Source organism: Aquarana catesbeiana, linkage group LG09 (assembly GCF_042186555.1).
Source record: "Aquarana catesbeiana isolate 2022-GZ linkage group LG09, ASM4218655v1, whole genome shotgun sequence".
Lineage (NCBI taxonomy): Eukaryota > Metazoa > Chordata > Amphibia > Anura > Ranidae > Aquarana > Aquarana catesbeiana.
Window position 1 is genome coordinate 125,801,695 of NC_133332.1, and position 15,556 is coordinate 125,817,250.

Sequence of the window (15,556 nt, forward strand, 5' to 3'; positions counted from 1 at the left end):
CCAGCTTTTGTTGGACGAAAATTCAGAATCGGCTATCGAAAGAACCGTACTAACAATCTGAAAATTGGCAGTTTAAAAAGTTAAAATGTAACTTCTGATTTTTGTATTGTGTGTACAGGCCTAAGGGAGGGTTACTTATAACCCCTGCCAGATGTGTTTTTACCATCTGTGTTCCATTGTGGAGATTTCTCTTCCCGTCCCATAGCCACAGGAAGTGAGAGGAAATCCCTGCAAATTAAGGGAATTCCTTGGGGACCCCCCAGGTCACCAGAAATAGTGTCCCCATTGGAAGGTTGCCACTGTATTACTTTTCTGGGGACAAACCAAAATTTAGGATTCTTATTTCACATTCACGTTTAATGATAATGGTAAACAGGACCAATAGAGAGGGTCAATCTCCTTAAAGCAGAGCTCCACCCAAAAGGGGAAGTTCCGCTTTAAGGACTCGTCCCCCGCTCCTCTTGAACAATTGGCACTTTTGAGGAGCAGGAGGGGTGCAGGTACCCAATTTATACAGGTACCAGCTTCCCACTTCTGTTCCAAGTGCCGCTTGGAAACAGAAGTTCTTCTCCCTCCCCCCTACAGTCTTCTGGGACACTGACAGGTCCCAGAAGACTGCATCCACCACTCACGATGCACAGTGCAATTCACGCATGTAGGCCTCTTGAACCCCTTGGGAAAGAGAGCCCTGACTGATGGGGGCATAACCAGGGCAGAGTAAGGTGACTATGGGGTCACTTGGTGGTGGGACGGGATGGGGTTGGGCCTGAGCTCACTAGTGTGGCGCCCCAGGGGATTCTGGGTCTTTTCGGAAGAAGATTGGTAAGAGCTGGACCTGACCCTGTCCCTCCAACCATGGACACCGAGCTCCTCCTGGCCAGGGTCTGTGAGCTGGCTCTCCAGGGTAAGGCTGAATGGCTCTTTGCCCTCCTGTCCCCTGAGGCGCCTTCTCCTGTCCCTCCTTCTGATCCCCCTCAGGATACCCCACGGCATAGGTCCAGAAGACGGGCTCGCCCGCCTTCCCGCCTGAGCCCTAGTCCCTCTAGGGCCACGTACAGCGCTCCCCCCCTTCTTCCCCCTCCGCTCCCCCTGTGGCTGCAGGTGTCAGTGCTTCCCCGGCGGGGAAGCGTGGCGCCTCTGCCCGCACTCGTCGCCCCCCCCCCTTGGCGGTCGTCATCTCCTCACAGTAAGGCCGTGACTCGGGCCTCCTCGCGCTGCCCCCGCTCACGTAGCCCCCGCGCTGGTACCCGCCCCCCCCTCTCCCCTGCCTGTGTTGTGGATCGTGGCCAGGCTGGAGCCGTAGCGCTCCCCGGCTTCTTCCCACCTAACACGCCGCTGATCGTACCTTTGCCCACCCCCACAGATGGAGGGGGGTTCTGGTCCGTCGGTCCCTGCGTTCCTCCGCCCGGAGATTTTCTGGGAGGACGGGGCGGAGGGGACGGCTCCGTTCACCTGGCCCCTCAGCTTCCTCCGCCGCCGTCAGTCCCGACCCCCTGGATGGGGGTTCCGCTGGGGACTCGGAGCCGGATCGGCTCCCCCTAGTGGCCAGTACGCTCCCTGCGCCAGGCTGGGCGGGAGTTTTAAATTCCTCTGCACATCTGGCTGATACTGTTAATGATATGCAGCATCTCACAGCCCCCTGCTGGGCGGGGGGGTCGCAGTGCGTCGGGTAGCGTTGCCACTGACTACAGAATGGTGCTAGCTTCCCCTGCGCCCTCCAGGGCAGGAGCACCGTCGGATACCAGGCCGTCCCGTGCGCAAGGTCTATCGTTAGGGACTCCCCCTGTGCCTGCACGGGTGGGCGACTGGTTCCCCCCTCAACAGCTCATGTTGCTGCGTCTAGGATAGGAGATGGCACCTCTGTGCCCGGCAGGGCAAGCGATGCGCTCATAACCCTTCCTCCTCTGCCACTCCTTGCCCACCGACATCCTCCTGCACCCTGCAGGGCGAAGGACGGTCGTGCACCTTTGTCCATCCCGTCGCTGGGGCAGATGCTCTCCTACGTGCCCGACCAGGCCGGAGGTCCCAGTGGGATACCTGGCCTCGTCTCCCCGTGCCCGACAGGGCGGGAGATTTCGGCTCCAGACCCGGGCTGGCGGTAGGTGTTCCTGTCGCTGCTCAGCCGCCGTCCTTGGCCAGTTGGACTCTTCCGGGTCGTTGGTTGGACCCCCTCCCCTGGACCTGTCCGTGGGTCGGGACAGCCCTGCAGAACACGGCCTCGTGGGTCTTCAAAGTGCTGGCCGCCTCCGTCTCCAGCCTTCCAGAGTCGTACCGGAATCGGATTTGTCGCCGGGTCTGGCGGCTGGTCGTCCATCATCGGTGATGCCTCCACGAATAAGTGAGTATGACTGCGAGTTAATTTGGGGTAGGTCAGCTGACGCTTCCGTATCGGACCCGGAGGACCGCATAGCATCGGTCGTCAAATCGGTTCTTTCCAGTATGGGAGTTTCGGGCTCGGCGCCCAGCCCCACCTCCGCTTACGGGGGTGCCTTGTGGGTGGTTGCGCCTACTGGCACCCACCTGACGGAGGAGATGAAAGACAAGATATGGCGACGCAAATTCATCGATTTTCTCGCCCTCGTCCCGCCGGATAGGGAGACTATCGACAAATCTCGACGGGTTGACGTATCGGCTCAGGGTGACAAACCAAAACAGCTTCCTAGGACTTTTGGGAACTGGCTGCAAGGGTTCTGCGCCTACGCGGGAGTGCTCAGTGAGCGGTTCCCAGAGTTGGCAACTTTGCTGTTTTGCTATTTAGATCTTATTTGGGGTGCATACAAGGTTTATGGGGGCCAGTGTTGGTTCCATTATGACACCCAATTTCGCCTAAAAAATGGCGGCACGAAGTGAGTTTCATTTTGATTGTCAGGACAGCAGCCTGTGGTTGCTGCTTATGTGCCCCCACAGGCCTTCGTCCTTTCAGTCCGCGGTCGGCGCTCCTCAATCCGGAGCATCGGCCACTCCAAAAAAGGGTATCTGCTGGCTTTTCAATGAAAGCCACTGTAAGTGGTACTCCGCCTGTCGTTTCAGGCATGAGTGCTCCAGTTGTGGGGGGGGCTTACCCCACCAGCCGGTGCTTCCGAAAAGGCAAGCAACCGCTTCCCAGAACGGGAGCCAAGACTGACCTTCCTAAACCGGAGGACGCCGGTGAACGTCTTAGAGATGCTTCCCTGGGTCAACCAGTACCTCCTTCATAGGGAGGCCCTGATTCTGCGGGACGGCTTGGACCGTGGTTTCTGGATCCCTGGACCTGGGGCGAATGGCAAGCCCCTTTGACCTTCCCCCTTTCCACAACCTGAGGGTATCTCCCCTCGGTGTGGTTCCCAAAAAGGCGGAGGGAAAATTCCGTCTTATTCATCATTTATCCTACCCTTCTGGCTCCTCGGTGAACGACGGCATCGACAGGGAGGAATCCAAGGTACATTATGTGTCTTTTGACAGGGCGCTCCAGCTGGTTAGGACAGCGGGGCAGTCCGCCCTTCTGGCAAAGGCGGACATCGAGTCCGCTTTCCGCCTCCTTCCGGTCCACCTGGACTGTTTCCATCTCCTGGGTTGCTATTTTCAAAGAAGCTATTTTTTCGACATGTGCCTTCCTATGGGTTGTGCCATCTCGTGTTATTTCTTTGAACTATTTAGCAGCTTCCTTGAATGGGTGGTCGCCCAGGAAACTGGTCTTCAGTCCCTGTTGCATTATCTAGATGACTTCCTCTTCGTGGGTCCAGCGGGCAGTGGGCAGTGTAAACGCCTACTCTCTGTTTTTCAGGATACGTGTCGGCTTTTCGCCGTTCCACTGTCCGCTGACAAGACTGAGGGCCCCGTCACAGTGTTGTCATTTCTAGGAATAGAGATAAACACAGTGGCGATGGTTTTTCGGCTGCCTAGTGACAAGCTGACCAGGCTGTTCTCATTGGTTCGCTTGGCAAAAGGGGCGAAAAGATTACAGTTGAAACAGCTACAATCGTTGCTGGGTCACCTGGTTTTCGCCTGTAGGGTCATACGGATGGGGAGAGCCTTCTGTAGGCGCCTGTCGTGGGCCATGAAGGGCGTGACGGCCCCTCACCACTATATCTGGATCACCAAGCCCATGCGTGACGACTTGGGGATTTGGCTATCCTTCTTGCAGACTTACAACGGACAGTCGTGCTGGTTGCGGGAGGAAGTGCCGAACTCACAGCTGGAGTTATATACCAATGCAGCAGGCTCCTGTGGGTTTGGCACTTTCTTTCAAGGGGAATGGTCTGCTGAATGTTGGCCGGCCTCATGGGCCCGAATGGATTTGTTGCGCAACCTCGCCCTACTGGAGCTGTTTCCGATTATTGTTGCCGTTGAGCTTTGGGGTGAATGGTTGCGCAATCACCAGGTTGTCTTCTGGTCGGACAATATGAGTGTGGTGCAGTCAGCCAGTTCTCCTCCAGTCGTTTCGCTGCTACAGTTTTTAGTTTTAAAATGTTTACATTTCAACATTTGTGTTAGGGCCAGGCATGTTCCGGGTGCCTCAAATGATATTCCGATGCTCTTTCTCGCCAACAGTTCATCTGTTTTCAAACCCTGGCTCTGTCGGCTTCTCTGGAGGGCCTCCCCGGTCCGGCCCACTTATGGAACCTCGTTTCCGGTGCTTGCTAGAGCTCCCTCGGTCATCGCTTTCCCCGCAGACGTGGGCATCGTACTGCCGGGTCTGGCACGAGTGGGCACAAGCGTCGGGCGGTGAGTTTAACACTTCTTCTCCGGATGACAGACGTTTGACTTTATTTGCTGGAGAAAGGTGTCTCGGGCTCTACGGTTTCATCTGCTTTGTCGGCATTGTCATTCTGGTTCCAACTCCTTGGGTGGGAGGATGTCACTAAAGCTTTTCCGGTCCGCAGGGTGCTGCGGGGTTGGAAGCGGGTTACTCATTCACCTGACACTAGGTGTCCTATTTCTATCCAGATCCTTTCTGGCATTCTGTCCCTCTGGCATTCTGTTGCCGGACGTGTGCTCATCGGGGTTTGAGACCCTTCTGTTCCGGGTTGCCTTTTTGTGGGTTTTCTTTGGTGCCTTTGGCATTGGCGAACTGGTTTCCAAGTCTAAGTTGTCCCCGGGGGGCATCCGGTGGGAGGACGTGTCGTTATCGGATCGCAGCATAACTGTTTTGTTGCGTACATCCAAAACCGATAGTTTCGGCAGGGGCCGCCGAGTAGTCCTGCATCATTGCGGTGGCCCATTTTGCCCGGTGACCCTCCCATTTGTGTCTGCGCGCCCTCCGTCTCCCACGTTTTTTGTGCATGCCGATTCATCCTCCCTGAGTCGGTTTCAATTTTTACGAGTTTTCCGTCGTTGCCTGGAGGCTTTAAGCCTCCCTGCGCGTGATTTTTCGACCCATTCGTTTCGCATTGGTGCTGCGACAGCCGCTTCTGGTTTGGGGTTCTCCAATATGGAACTTCAGCGTCTAGGTAGATGGGAATCATCTCGTTTTTCTTTGTATGTTCGTCCACATCTGCTGTGTTAATTTACAGGTTCCTTCCCGGCTCAGATTTGGATACTGGGTGATTCTTTCATCTACTGGACCGCTCGCCATGCAGAGATCTGCACCTATGGCAAAACTTGGGCTTCTCATACAATTTGGCAAGAGTCCGCTGGATCGGGTTACGTGGGTTGCGTTGGCCTCAGGTCCTTCCGGAATGTCAGCGACTTCGCGCCCACATTTCTGGTCCCATCATCCTGGTTATACACGCTGGTGGGAATGATGTTGATTACGCGCGATCTGTGGACATCATCATCTGTGGTTATGCTTCATTTACCAACTTGATCTTTGTTTGGTCAGAAACTGTGCCTCGCTCTGTATGGGCGCGAGATGTCCCTGGCCCCCGTCTGGAACACTTTGGTCGGAAAGTCAATGCTCAAGTGGCTAAGTTTGTTCGTCAGATCGGGGGTGTTGTGGTCCGCCACAAAGACCTAGAAGGTGACAATACCGATTTGCTGAGAAGGGATGGAGTTCATCTCAATGATATTGGGTTGGACATCTTTAACCTGGGCCTTCAGAGGGGTGTGGAACAAGCGCTGGCTGCGGTGGGGCGCCCGTCAGTAGCTTACTGACAGGCGGGTGGCGGTTTTTTGTGACCTTGCCAGCAAACATGGCTGTAATAGGTACGCCCTTCATGTTAATTGGGAGATAGACGGCTGGTCCGGCACTTATGGTAAGGACAGGCCCCTCAGTTATCTCCCTTTCACCATTTGGAATTGGGTGCTCACAGTGCAACTGTGACTGGCACTGTTGGAATGTTTAATGTTATATGTTCAAGTTAATAAAAGCTGTGGCCTTGCCCTTTCCAACATTAATGGTTGTAAGCAGTTTTTTTATTGGATGGGACGAAGGGGTAAGGTTAAAAGTTGGCTGTAAAATGGTATGGTATGGGACCTGGGCTTATTGCACCTCAGCAGTCATGCAGGCCTCTTGAACCCCTTGGGAAAGAGAGCCCTGACTGAGGGGGCATAACCAGGGCGGAGTAAGGTGACTATGGGGTCACTGCGGATTGGTGGTGGGATGGGACGGGGTTGGGCCTGAGCTCACTAGTGTGGCGCCCCAGGTGATTCTGGGTCTTTTCGGAAGAAGATTGGTAAGAGCTGCCCACCATCCCGCCCTAATTATGGTTGGTATGTCACAGCTTGCTGCTGTTTTTGGTGACCTTGCCAGCAAACATGGCTATAATAGGTACGTCCTTCATGTTAATTGGGAGATAGATGGCCGGTCCGGCACTTATGGTAAGGACAGGCCCCTCAGTTATCTCTCTTTCACCATTTGGAATTGGGTGCTCACAGTGCAACTGTGACTGGCACTGTTGGAATGTTTAATGTTATATGTTCAAGTTAATAAAAGCTGTGGCCTTGCCCTTTCCAACATTAATGGTTGTAAGTGTTTTTTTTATTGGATGGGACGAAGGGGTAAGGTTAAAAGTTGGCTGTAAAATGGTATGGTATGGGACCTGGGCTTATTGCACCTCAGCAGTCATGCACAAGGGGCACTCGGCTGTGAAGCCGCAAGCTGTCACAGCCGGGTGCCCCTGGCGAAGATGCCGGCACCGGGGACTGAAGACAGCAGGTGAGACCGACTGGGGTAAGCACACTGCTGGTTCGTGGGACAGGTGAGTGGCTGTTTTTTAAAAGTCAGCAGCTACAGTTTTTGTAGCTGCTGACTTATTTTTTTCACAGGTGGCTGGAACTCCTCTTTAATGAGATAAGACAGCAATAAAAACGCAAACATTTTAATCCCTCTGTGCTCAATCCAACACTAACAGAAAAGTTTTGCCTTTAGTTATACTTTAAAGCCAGACTCTGAGATACAATTAACCCCCTGCCACCCTTTTTCATTTACTTTAAAGCGGTTGTAAACCGCTGGTGTATGAAAAAAAAAATTCCTGCTAGACAATGTTATAATATGCTAGTATTCATCACATACTAGCTCATCATGAGGAACTTACCTTAGAATGAAGCCTATCTGAGCTGCGATGTCACTGCTGAGACAGCTGACATCTTCCCCTGGTCTTCCTTACGGGTTCACGGCCTCCGACTACATGAGTGGCCAGGGGTGCGATGACATCACTCCCGCACATGCATGTAGGAGTCATGGTTTACAACACAGGCTCCGAAGATCCGGCACTGTAAGCCAGACCTTCAAAGCGCATGTGCCGATGATGTCATCGGCTCCATGCACTCTGAATATCTCCCAAACTGTGCAAGTTAAGGAGATATTCACAGTACCTACAGGTAAGCCTTATTATAGGCTTACCTGTAGGTACAAGTGTTAGTACAAAGTTTACTACCACTTTAAAGCTGAAGTTACTTTGCAAGGCCCTTAAAGACATGAATGAGAAAGTTTGGGGTGGAGGAACTTGACTGGCCTGCACAGAGTCCTGACCTCAACCTAATAGAACACCTTTGGGATGAATTAGAGCTGAGACTGTGAGACAGGTCTTCTCGTCCAACATCAGTGCCTGACCTCACAAATGCGCTTCTGAAAAATTGTCAAACATTCCCATAGACACACTCCTAAACCTTGTGAACAGCCTTCTCAGAAGAGTTGAAGCTGTTATAGCTGCAAAGGGTGGACCAACTCAATATTGAACCCTACAGACTCAGACTTGGATGCCATTAAAGTTCATGTGCGTGTAAAGGTAGGTGTCCCAATACTTCCGGCCTCCTTACAGATCGGCAGTCGGCCGCAGCTATGATGTCGCTTCCTCTCTTAAAACACCACCAGGGGACCACCCGCCCGTCCCCCCTGTCATCCCCGGGTTCCACCAGCATCATGGGGGCCATCCCGCCCGTCCTCCCCTTCAGCCCATGTTCCATCCAGCATCGTGGGGGGGCCGCCCATCCGCTTCTCCCGGCGCTCATGTCGGGGGGGAGTAGGGGGGGCGTACGACCGTCCGTCCATCCATCCTTCCTTCCACCACCCACTTTCTCCACTGCTCCATCTGGCCAGGGAGCCGCACGCCGGCGCTCATACGGGGGGGAGCGGAGAGGGCGTCTATCCATCCATCCCTTCAGCTGAGCTCAATCCCGCCGCCGCCTGCTTCTCTCCTTTATCCCTGTGTTCCTGCCAGTGCTATGGGAGCCGCCCACCCGCTTCTCCCGGTGCTCATGCCAGGGAGCGGGGGGGGCGCGTTCGTCCATCCATTCTCCAACCACCCACGGCTCCATCTGGCCAGGGTGCCGCCCGCCCGCTTTCTCCGGCGTTCATGCGGGGGTGGGGGCTGTCCGTCCTTCCATCACCTCAGCCTGGCTCATTTCCGCATGGTGGGGGTGGGGCCGTCCGCTTCTACCTTTCATCCCTGTGTTTCCTGCCAGCATCGTGGGAGCCGACTGCCTGCTTCTCCCGGCGCTCATGGGGGGATGGCACCCACCCACTTGCCACTCACCCACCAGTTCACCTCCCTGGAACTATGCCAAGCATGGAGGGGATGCCCGCACGCCTCACAGTTCTCATGGGGGGGCGCTCACCCGCCTGCTCATCTCCCAGTACTCACGTGGGGCATCATGGAGGGGGCATCATGGGGGGATCCCCGCACGCCTCCCGGGCATCCACCACTTCAGTCACAGTGTTCATATCGTGGTGTTTCTGCCCCAGGAGTTCTGTCATAGCGTTTTTCTGCCCCAGCGTTTCTGCCATAGCGTTCTGCCCTGGCATTTCTGTCATAGCATTTTCTGCCCCAGGATTTCTGTCATAGCGTTTTCTGCCCCAGCATTTCTGTCATAGCAGTTCTGCCCCAGGGTTTCTGTCATAGCATTTTCTGCCCCAGCATTTCTGTCATAGCGGTTCTGCCCCATGGTTTCTGTCATAGCGTTTTCTGCCCAGCATTTCTGTCATAGCGGTTCTGCCCCAGGGTTTCTGTCATAGCATTTTCTGCCCCAGGATTTCTGTCATAGCGGTTCTGCCCCAGTTCTGTCATAGCTTTTCTGCCCCAGTTCTGTCATAGCATTTCTGCCCCAAGGTTTTCTGTCATAGCGTTTTTTCTGCCCCAGGGTTTCTGTTATAGCATTTTCTGCCCCAGGATTTCTGTCGTAGCGTTCTGCCCAAGCTTTCTGTCATAGCATTTTCTGCCCCAGCATTTCTGTCATAGCGTTTCTGCCCCAGCATTTCTGTCTCAGCATTTATGTCCACTGCATTTCTGCCCCAGGATTTCTGTCATAGCGTTCTGCCCCAGCATTTCTGTCTTGGCGTTTAGTCTCTGCATTTATGTTCACTGCACTCTGCCCTGGCATTTATGTTCACTGCGGTTCTGCCCCAGCTTTTTTGTCATAGCATTTTCTGCCCCAGGATTTCTGTCATAGTGTTTTCTGCCCCAGCATTTCTGTCATAGCGGTTCTGCCCAGCATTTCTGTCATAGCAGTTCTGCCCCAGGGTTTCTGTCATAGCGTTTCTGCCCCAGTTCTGTCATAGCATTTCTGCCCCTGGGTTTCTGTCGTAGCATTCAGCCCCTGCATTTCTGTCGTAGCGTTCGGACCCAGCTTTCCATCGTAGCGTTCGGCCTCAGCATTTCTGTCATAGTGTTCTGCCCCAGCATTTCTGTCACAGCGATCTGCCCCAGCATTTCTGTCACAGCATTCTGCCCCAGCATTTCTGTCACAGCGTTCTGCCCCAGCATTTCTGTCACAGCGTTCTGCCCCAGCATTCCTGTCACAGCGTTCTGCCCCAGCATTTCTGCCACAGCGTTCTGGCCCAGCATTTCTGTCACAGTGTTCTGGCCCAGCATTTCTGTCACAGCGTTCTGCCCCAGCATTTCTGCCCCAGCATTTCTGTCACAGCGTTCTGCCCCAGCATTTCTATCTCGGCGTTCAGTCTCGGCATTTCTGTCATAGCGTTTCTGCCCCAGGGTTTTCCACAGCATTTCTGCCCCAGGATTTCTGTCATAGCGTTTTTGCCCCAGCATTTCTGTCTTGGCGTTCAGTCTCTGCATTTATGTTCACTGCGTTCTGCCCCGGCATTTATGTTCACTGTGGTTCTGCCCCATCTTTTTTGTCATAGCATTTTCTGCCCCAGGATTTCTGTCATAGTGTTTTCTGCCCCAGCATTTCTGTCATAGCGGTTCTGCCCAGCATTTCTGTCATAGCAGTTCTGCCCCAGGGTTTCTGTCATAGCGTTTCTGCCCCAGTTCTGTCATAGCATTTCTGCCCCTGGGTTTCTGTCGTAGTGTTCAGCCCCTGCATTTCTGTCGTAGCGTTTGGCCCCAGCTTTCCATCGTAGCGTTCGGCCTCAGCATTTCTGTCATAGTGTTCTGCCCCAGCATTTCTGTCACAGCGTTCTGCCCCAGCATTTCTGTCACAGCGTTCTGCCTCAGAATTTCTGTCACAGCGTTCTGCCCCAGCATTCCTGTCACAGCGTTCTGGCCCAGCATTTCTGTCACAGCGTTCTGCCCCAGCATTTCTGTCACAGCGTTCTGCCCCAGCATTTCTGTCACAGCGTTCTGCCTCAGCATTTCTGTCACAGCGCTCTGCCCCAGCATTCCTGTCACAGCGTTCTGGCCCAGAATTTCTGTCACAGCGTTCTGGCCCAGCATTTCTGTCACAGCGTTCTGGCCCAGCATTGCTGTCACAGCGTTCTGCCCCAGCATTTCTGCCCCAGCATTTCTGTCACAGCGTTCTGCCCCAGCATTTCTATCTCAGCGTTCAGTCTCGGCATTTCTGTCATAGCATTTCTGCCCCAGGGTTTTCCACAGCATTTCTGCCCCAGGATTTCTGTCATAGCGTTTCTGCCCCAGGAATTCTGTCATGGTGTTTTTCTGTCATGGCATTTTTCTGTCATGGCGTTTTTCTGTCATGGTGTTCTGCCCCAGCATTTCTGTCTCAGCGTTCAGTCTCAGCATTTCTTTCATAGCGCTTCTGCCCCAGGATTTCTGTCATTGCATTTCTGCCTCAGCGTTCTGTCGTTGCGTTTCTGCCCAGGATTTCTGTAATGGCTTTCTGCCTCAGCATTTAAGTCTCAGCGTTTCTGTCATAACGTTTCTGCCCCAGGATTACTGTCATTTCATTTCTGCCTCAGCGTTCAGTTTCAGCATTTCTGTCTTAGCGTTGCTTTCTTTGCGTTTCTGCACCAGGATTTCTGTCATGGCATTTCTGCCTCAGCGTTTCTGCCCCAGGATTTCTGTCATGGCATTTCTGCTTCAGCGTTTAAGTCTCAGCGTTTCTGTCATAGCATTTCTGCCCCAGGATTTCTGTCATTTTGTTTGTGCCTCAGCGTTCAGTTTCAGCGTTTCTGTCATAGTGTTGCTGTCCGTGCATTTTCTGCCCCAGGTTTTCTGTCATAGAGTTTTTGCCTCAGCGTTCATTCTCAGCATTTCTGTCATAAGCATTTTCTGTCATAGCGTCACTGTCCTTGCGTTTCTGCCCCAGGATTTCTGTCATAGCATTTCTGCCTCAGCGTTCAGTCTCAGCATTTCTGTCATAGCGTTTCAGGCTCGGTGTTTCAGCCTTCACTGTTTCTCAGAGGGGCGTTGTTCAGTCACGGCATACTCCAGTATCTGTTTTATCTTCATTGTTTGTCATGTCTCATCGTATCTTTGTTCATGTTGTACCTGGGTCAGTTAGCTAGGGCTCACATGTCAGGATCTGTCATGTCTACAGATCCATACGGGCTGAGGTTTCGTTTGTTAATGATTGTTGTCCACAATCTTCTCGCCCATATACCATACGTCATACGATGCACGTTCAATCACCACACCTGTACAATCACCCACCACGGTCTGTGGGTACACCAGCCCTGAGTTTTCAGTTTAATTACCTATCTCTGCGCTGCAGGTTACTCGGACTCACTCACCATTTACACGGGGGGGGGGATCCGTCATCAGGTTCATTCACGCACAGTGGTCTTGACATTTCTGCTCATGTTCTCATACTTAGGTAGGCACAGAGGGGCGTTGTTGTTCTCATGTCTTGTTGTCTGTCATTTCTCTTGTTCGTGTTCTCAGGTTGGGCTGTATTGGCATCCATCATCCCCTTGTTGGTCCTTAAGTGGTAGGTTTGGGCAAACGTTGTCATGATTCTGGATTCCATTCTCGGCTCTGATCTCTTGACTAGGATGTGGCCTGGAAGACTGCTCAGAGGCATTAGTCCAGTCATCTTTTTCATTCCCCAGCGCCGGTTCCAGGTAGGGGGGTTTCAGTCACTTTGGGTATGATTGTTTCATGCCATGGGACTTATTTCCCCGGGGTGGAGTCTGGCCCTCCTTCCTCGGTTCAGGATTCAGACTCGGTTGCCAGGTCACAGGCTGAAGCATGACCCGATCAAATCAGGTGGGACCAGTATTCTGTGTCTGGCATGGTTTCTCCAGGTTGACAATGCTTATTGCCATAGTGCATGGGCCTCATCCACCCACTCCATCACATCATTCAGGTATTCAGAAATTTGAACTCCTGCCAGTTGTCCTTTGGCACTCACCCTTGCACTTCCCCATAGCATTATGGGTAGGCCGGGGGTGGGGGGGTGTTTTCACTGAGCACTTCACTGGTGTTGAAGTTTCAATCTTCTCGGCTATCGTTTTGCAGGGGCTCCTTGGGAAAGTCATTGCTCCCCTTCCCCCACGCATCCTCTCATTCACAAGCAGTTCATTCTCATGTCTGGGTCATCTCGGGCTTCAGGCTCCATCCAATCATTCATGGGACATTTAGTAGGGTTTGGGGTAGCTTCGCAGGTTCTATAGGGGGTTCTGTCTCATCACCAAGTCAGGAGTTGGGGGGGGTGTGGTTTCTCTTGTCATAGCGGACACTTATCGGATATATACTGTTGCCATCCGGGCGCGTGCTACTCCACTTGATGGATTGTTACCTTCCCTTCTTCACCTAAATTTATGTCTTTTTTGCCCCATTTTCAGGCATACTGACCAGCCAGGCCAAGGCAAACCTCAGGCCTTGATGCTTAGGAGTATCACTTTCTCACTCGAAAACTCTGACTACAAGTGTAAAGGCTAGCCGGAGGCTAGCCTTTATTTGTGGAAGGAGTCTGAGAGGGCTATTTAAGCCTCCTCCTCTGTCAGGCCAGGGCTCGTTAGCATTTCTGGGTTCCCACCCACCCGTTTCCCCCAGTCTTCATACATACTCATAGTACTTTTTCTTATTCTTACATTCAGGGTATGCCCTCTTTTCAGGAATACTGACCAGCCAGGTCAAGGCACACCTCAGGCCTTGATGCTTAGGAGTAACACTTTCTCACTCGAAGACTCTGACTACAAATCCTCATTGAGGGGTAAGGATGAATCTCATTGTGCAGGTGGCTGATGGCTTAGCCAAAGATTCTATTGCAATGGCCGACAGACAGGTGCCTCCCCTCCTTCACTCTTTGCAATGTACAGTATCTACTTGCCTGTGAAAATCCTTACCACTAATTTTGAGTAAAACAGTTTAATGAAAAATGGAACAATTATATCATTGCAACTCATGTGTTACATTTTACATGTTCTAGTTACGACTACTTAAAAAAAGCAAGCAGCACAGTCAGCATCCCTTGCATCGCAGGAGGTGCTAAGGGAGGGAGCAAGGGGAAAAAACTGAACAGGCCCCTCTGTCATCCCAAACCCCCTATACTAGGGTATCTTTGACAATAGATCTGCCACTGTACTGACGTGTTTTATATATAATGATAAAATCTACTCATTATCCAGTATACTTATGGTTTTGCTTTTTTTTTCTTTTCTTTATAGAGTGAATTTTGGAAGCAGTATGTTGGTAAGATGAATTTCCCTACATGCTTTAGACACACTGAAACAGTTAATTCTTTGTTGTAAATATCGGGAGCTACATATGTTACCCAATATATTCATATTTATCTCATTTTATTTGCTTTAATTGCATCTATGAACCAGACATTGTAATTAAAATGTATATATTCTGCGAGAACCCAGCTGCTATAATGAGATAAAGGTTCCCTAACCAATATATTGAGAAACTCTGTTGAATACAGATGGCTGAGCTAACTAAGAAAAATACAGAATAAATTATGACATTCGCTCATGGGCTTATTCAAACAGTGCCAAGAGTAATGTCTAAAGTGCATTAGCCTGCAACCATCAACCATCTTAACTGAGATGACTTTAAGAAAGTGCTACTGGTTACCACACTTTAAACCTCATCCAGTAATGGATTCAGGGGAGGACTAGAAACATTTGGCCTGGGAGGGGAACACAATCAACTGGTCCTTTCATTGTAGGGACAGTTTTCTGTGGACTAAAGAAAGTACTTAAAGTGATACTAAAGTCTTGTTTTTTAAAAAAAATAAAAATAAAAAACATGTTCTACTTACCTGCTCTGTGTAGTGGATTTGCACAGAGCAGCACAGATCCTCCTTTTCTCGGGTCCCTCTTCTGTGATCCTGGCCCCTCTTTTCTGGCCCCTCTTTTCTGTTGAGTGCCCCCAACAACACACAGCTTGCTATGGGGGCACCCGAGCTGAGCTGCAGCTCTCTGTGTCCATTCAGACACAGCCATGGCCCAGCCCCACCCCCTTTCTCTCCTCATTGGCTCACTGACTTTGATTGACAGCAGCGGGAGCCACTGGCGCTGCACCGTTGTCTCAACCAATGAGGAGGAGAGTCCCGGGCATCCCAGACACTCCTACAACAATGCTGGATCTAGATGGGGCTAAGGTAAGTATTAGGGGGCTGAGAGGGGCTGCTGTACACAGAAGGTTTTTTATTCTAATGCAATGCATTAAGATAAAAAACCCCTCTGCCTTACAATCACTTTAAGGCAAAGTGTGTCACAGTGCCGCAGAGATTAGTGACCATGGTGAAAAGTGGATGTTGTCTTTAAGAACCTGGTCTAGGAATGGTTGCAACTCTTCACCAGGAGTGAGCTACAGGTGCATATTTATCTCTCTTAAGACCATACAATAACAATCAATTTAAAATTCAAATATTTTGGGTGAAACCAGAGATAATGGTTGGGCACTATTGTCTGAAATGAAAACAAATACCATACAACATATGATACAATGTATAAACATAAAAATGTCTGACCACCTGCGTACACACACACACACACACACACACACACACACATATATATATGCTCAGCTGTTCTATGGTCAGGTGT

The 15,556-nt window shown here is 51.6% G+C and overlaps 1 protein-coding gene across 1 annotated transcript in view; it reads left to right on the forward strand.

Moving 5' to 3' along the window:
* The window catches only part of F9 (coagulation factor IX), a 117,362-nt gene that overhangs the window by 35,353 nt on the left and 66,453 nt on the right, over nt 1-15,556 (forward strand). The window contains exon 3 of the mRNA XM_073599246.1: nt 14,168-14,192. Coding sequence (XP_073455347.1) covers nt 14,168-14,192 — 25 coding nt within the window. The remainder of the gene's footprint in view (nt 1-14,167; nt 14,193-15,556) is intronic.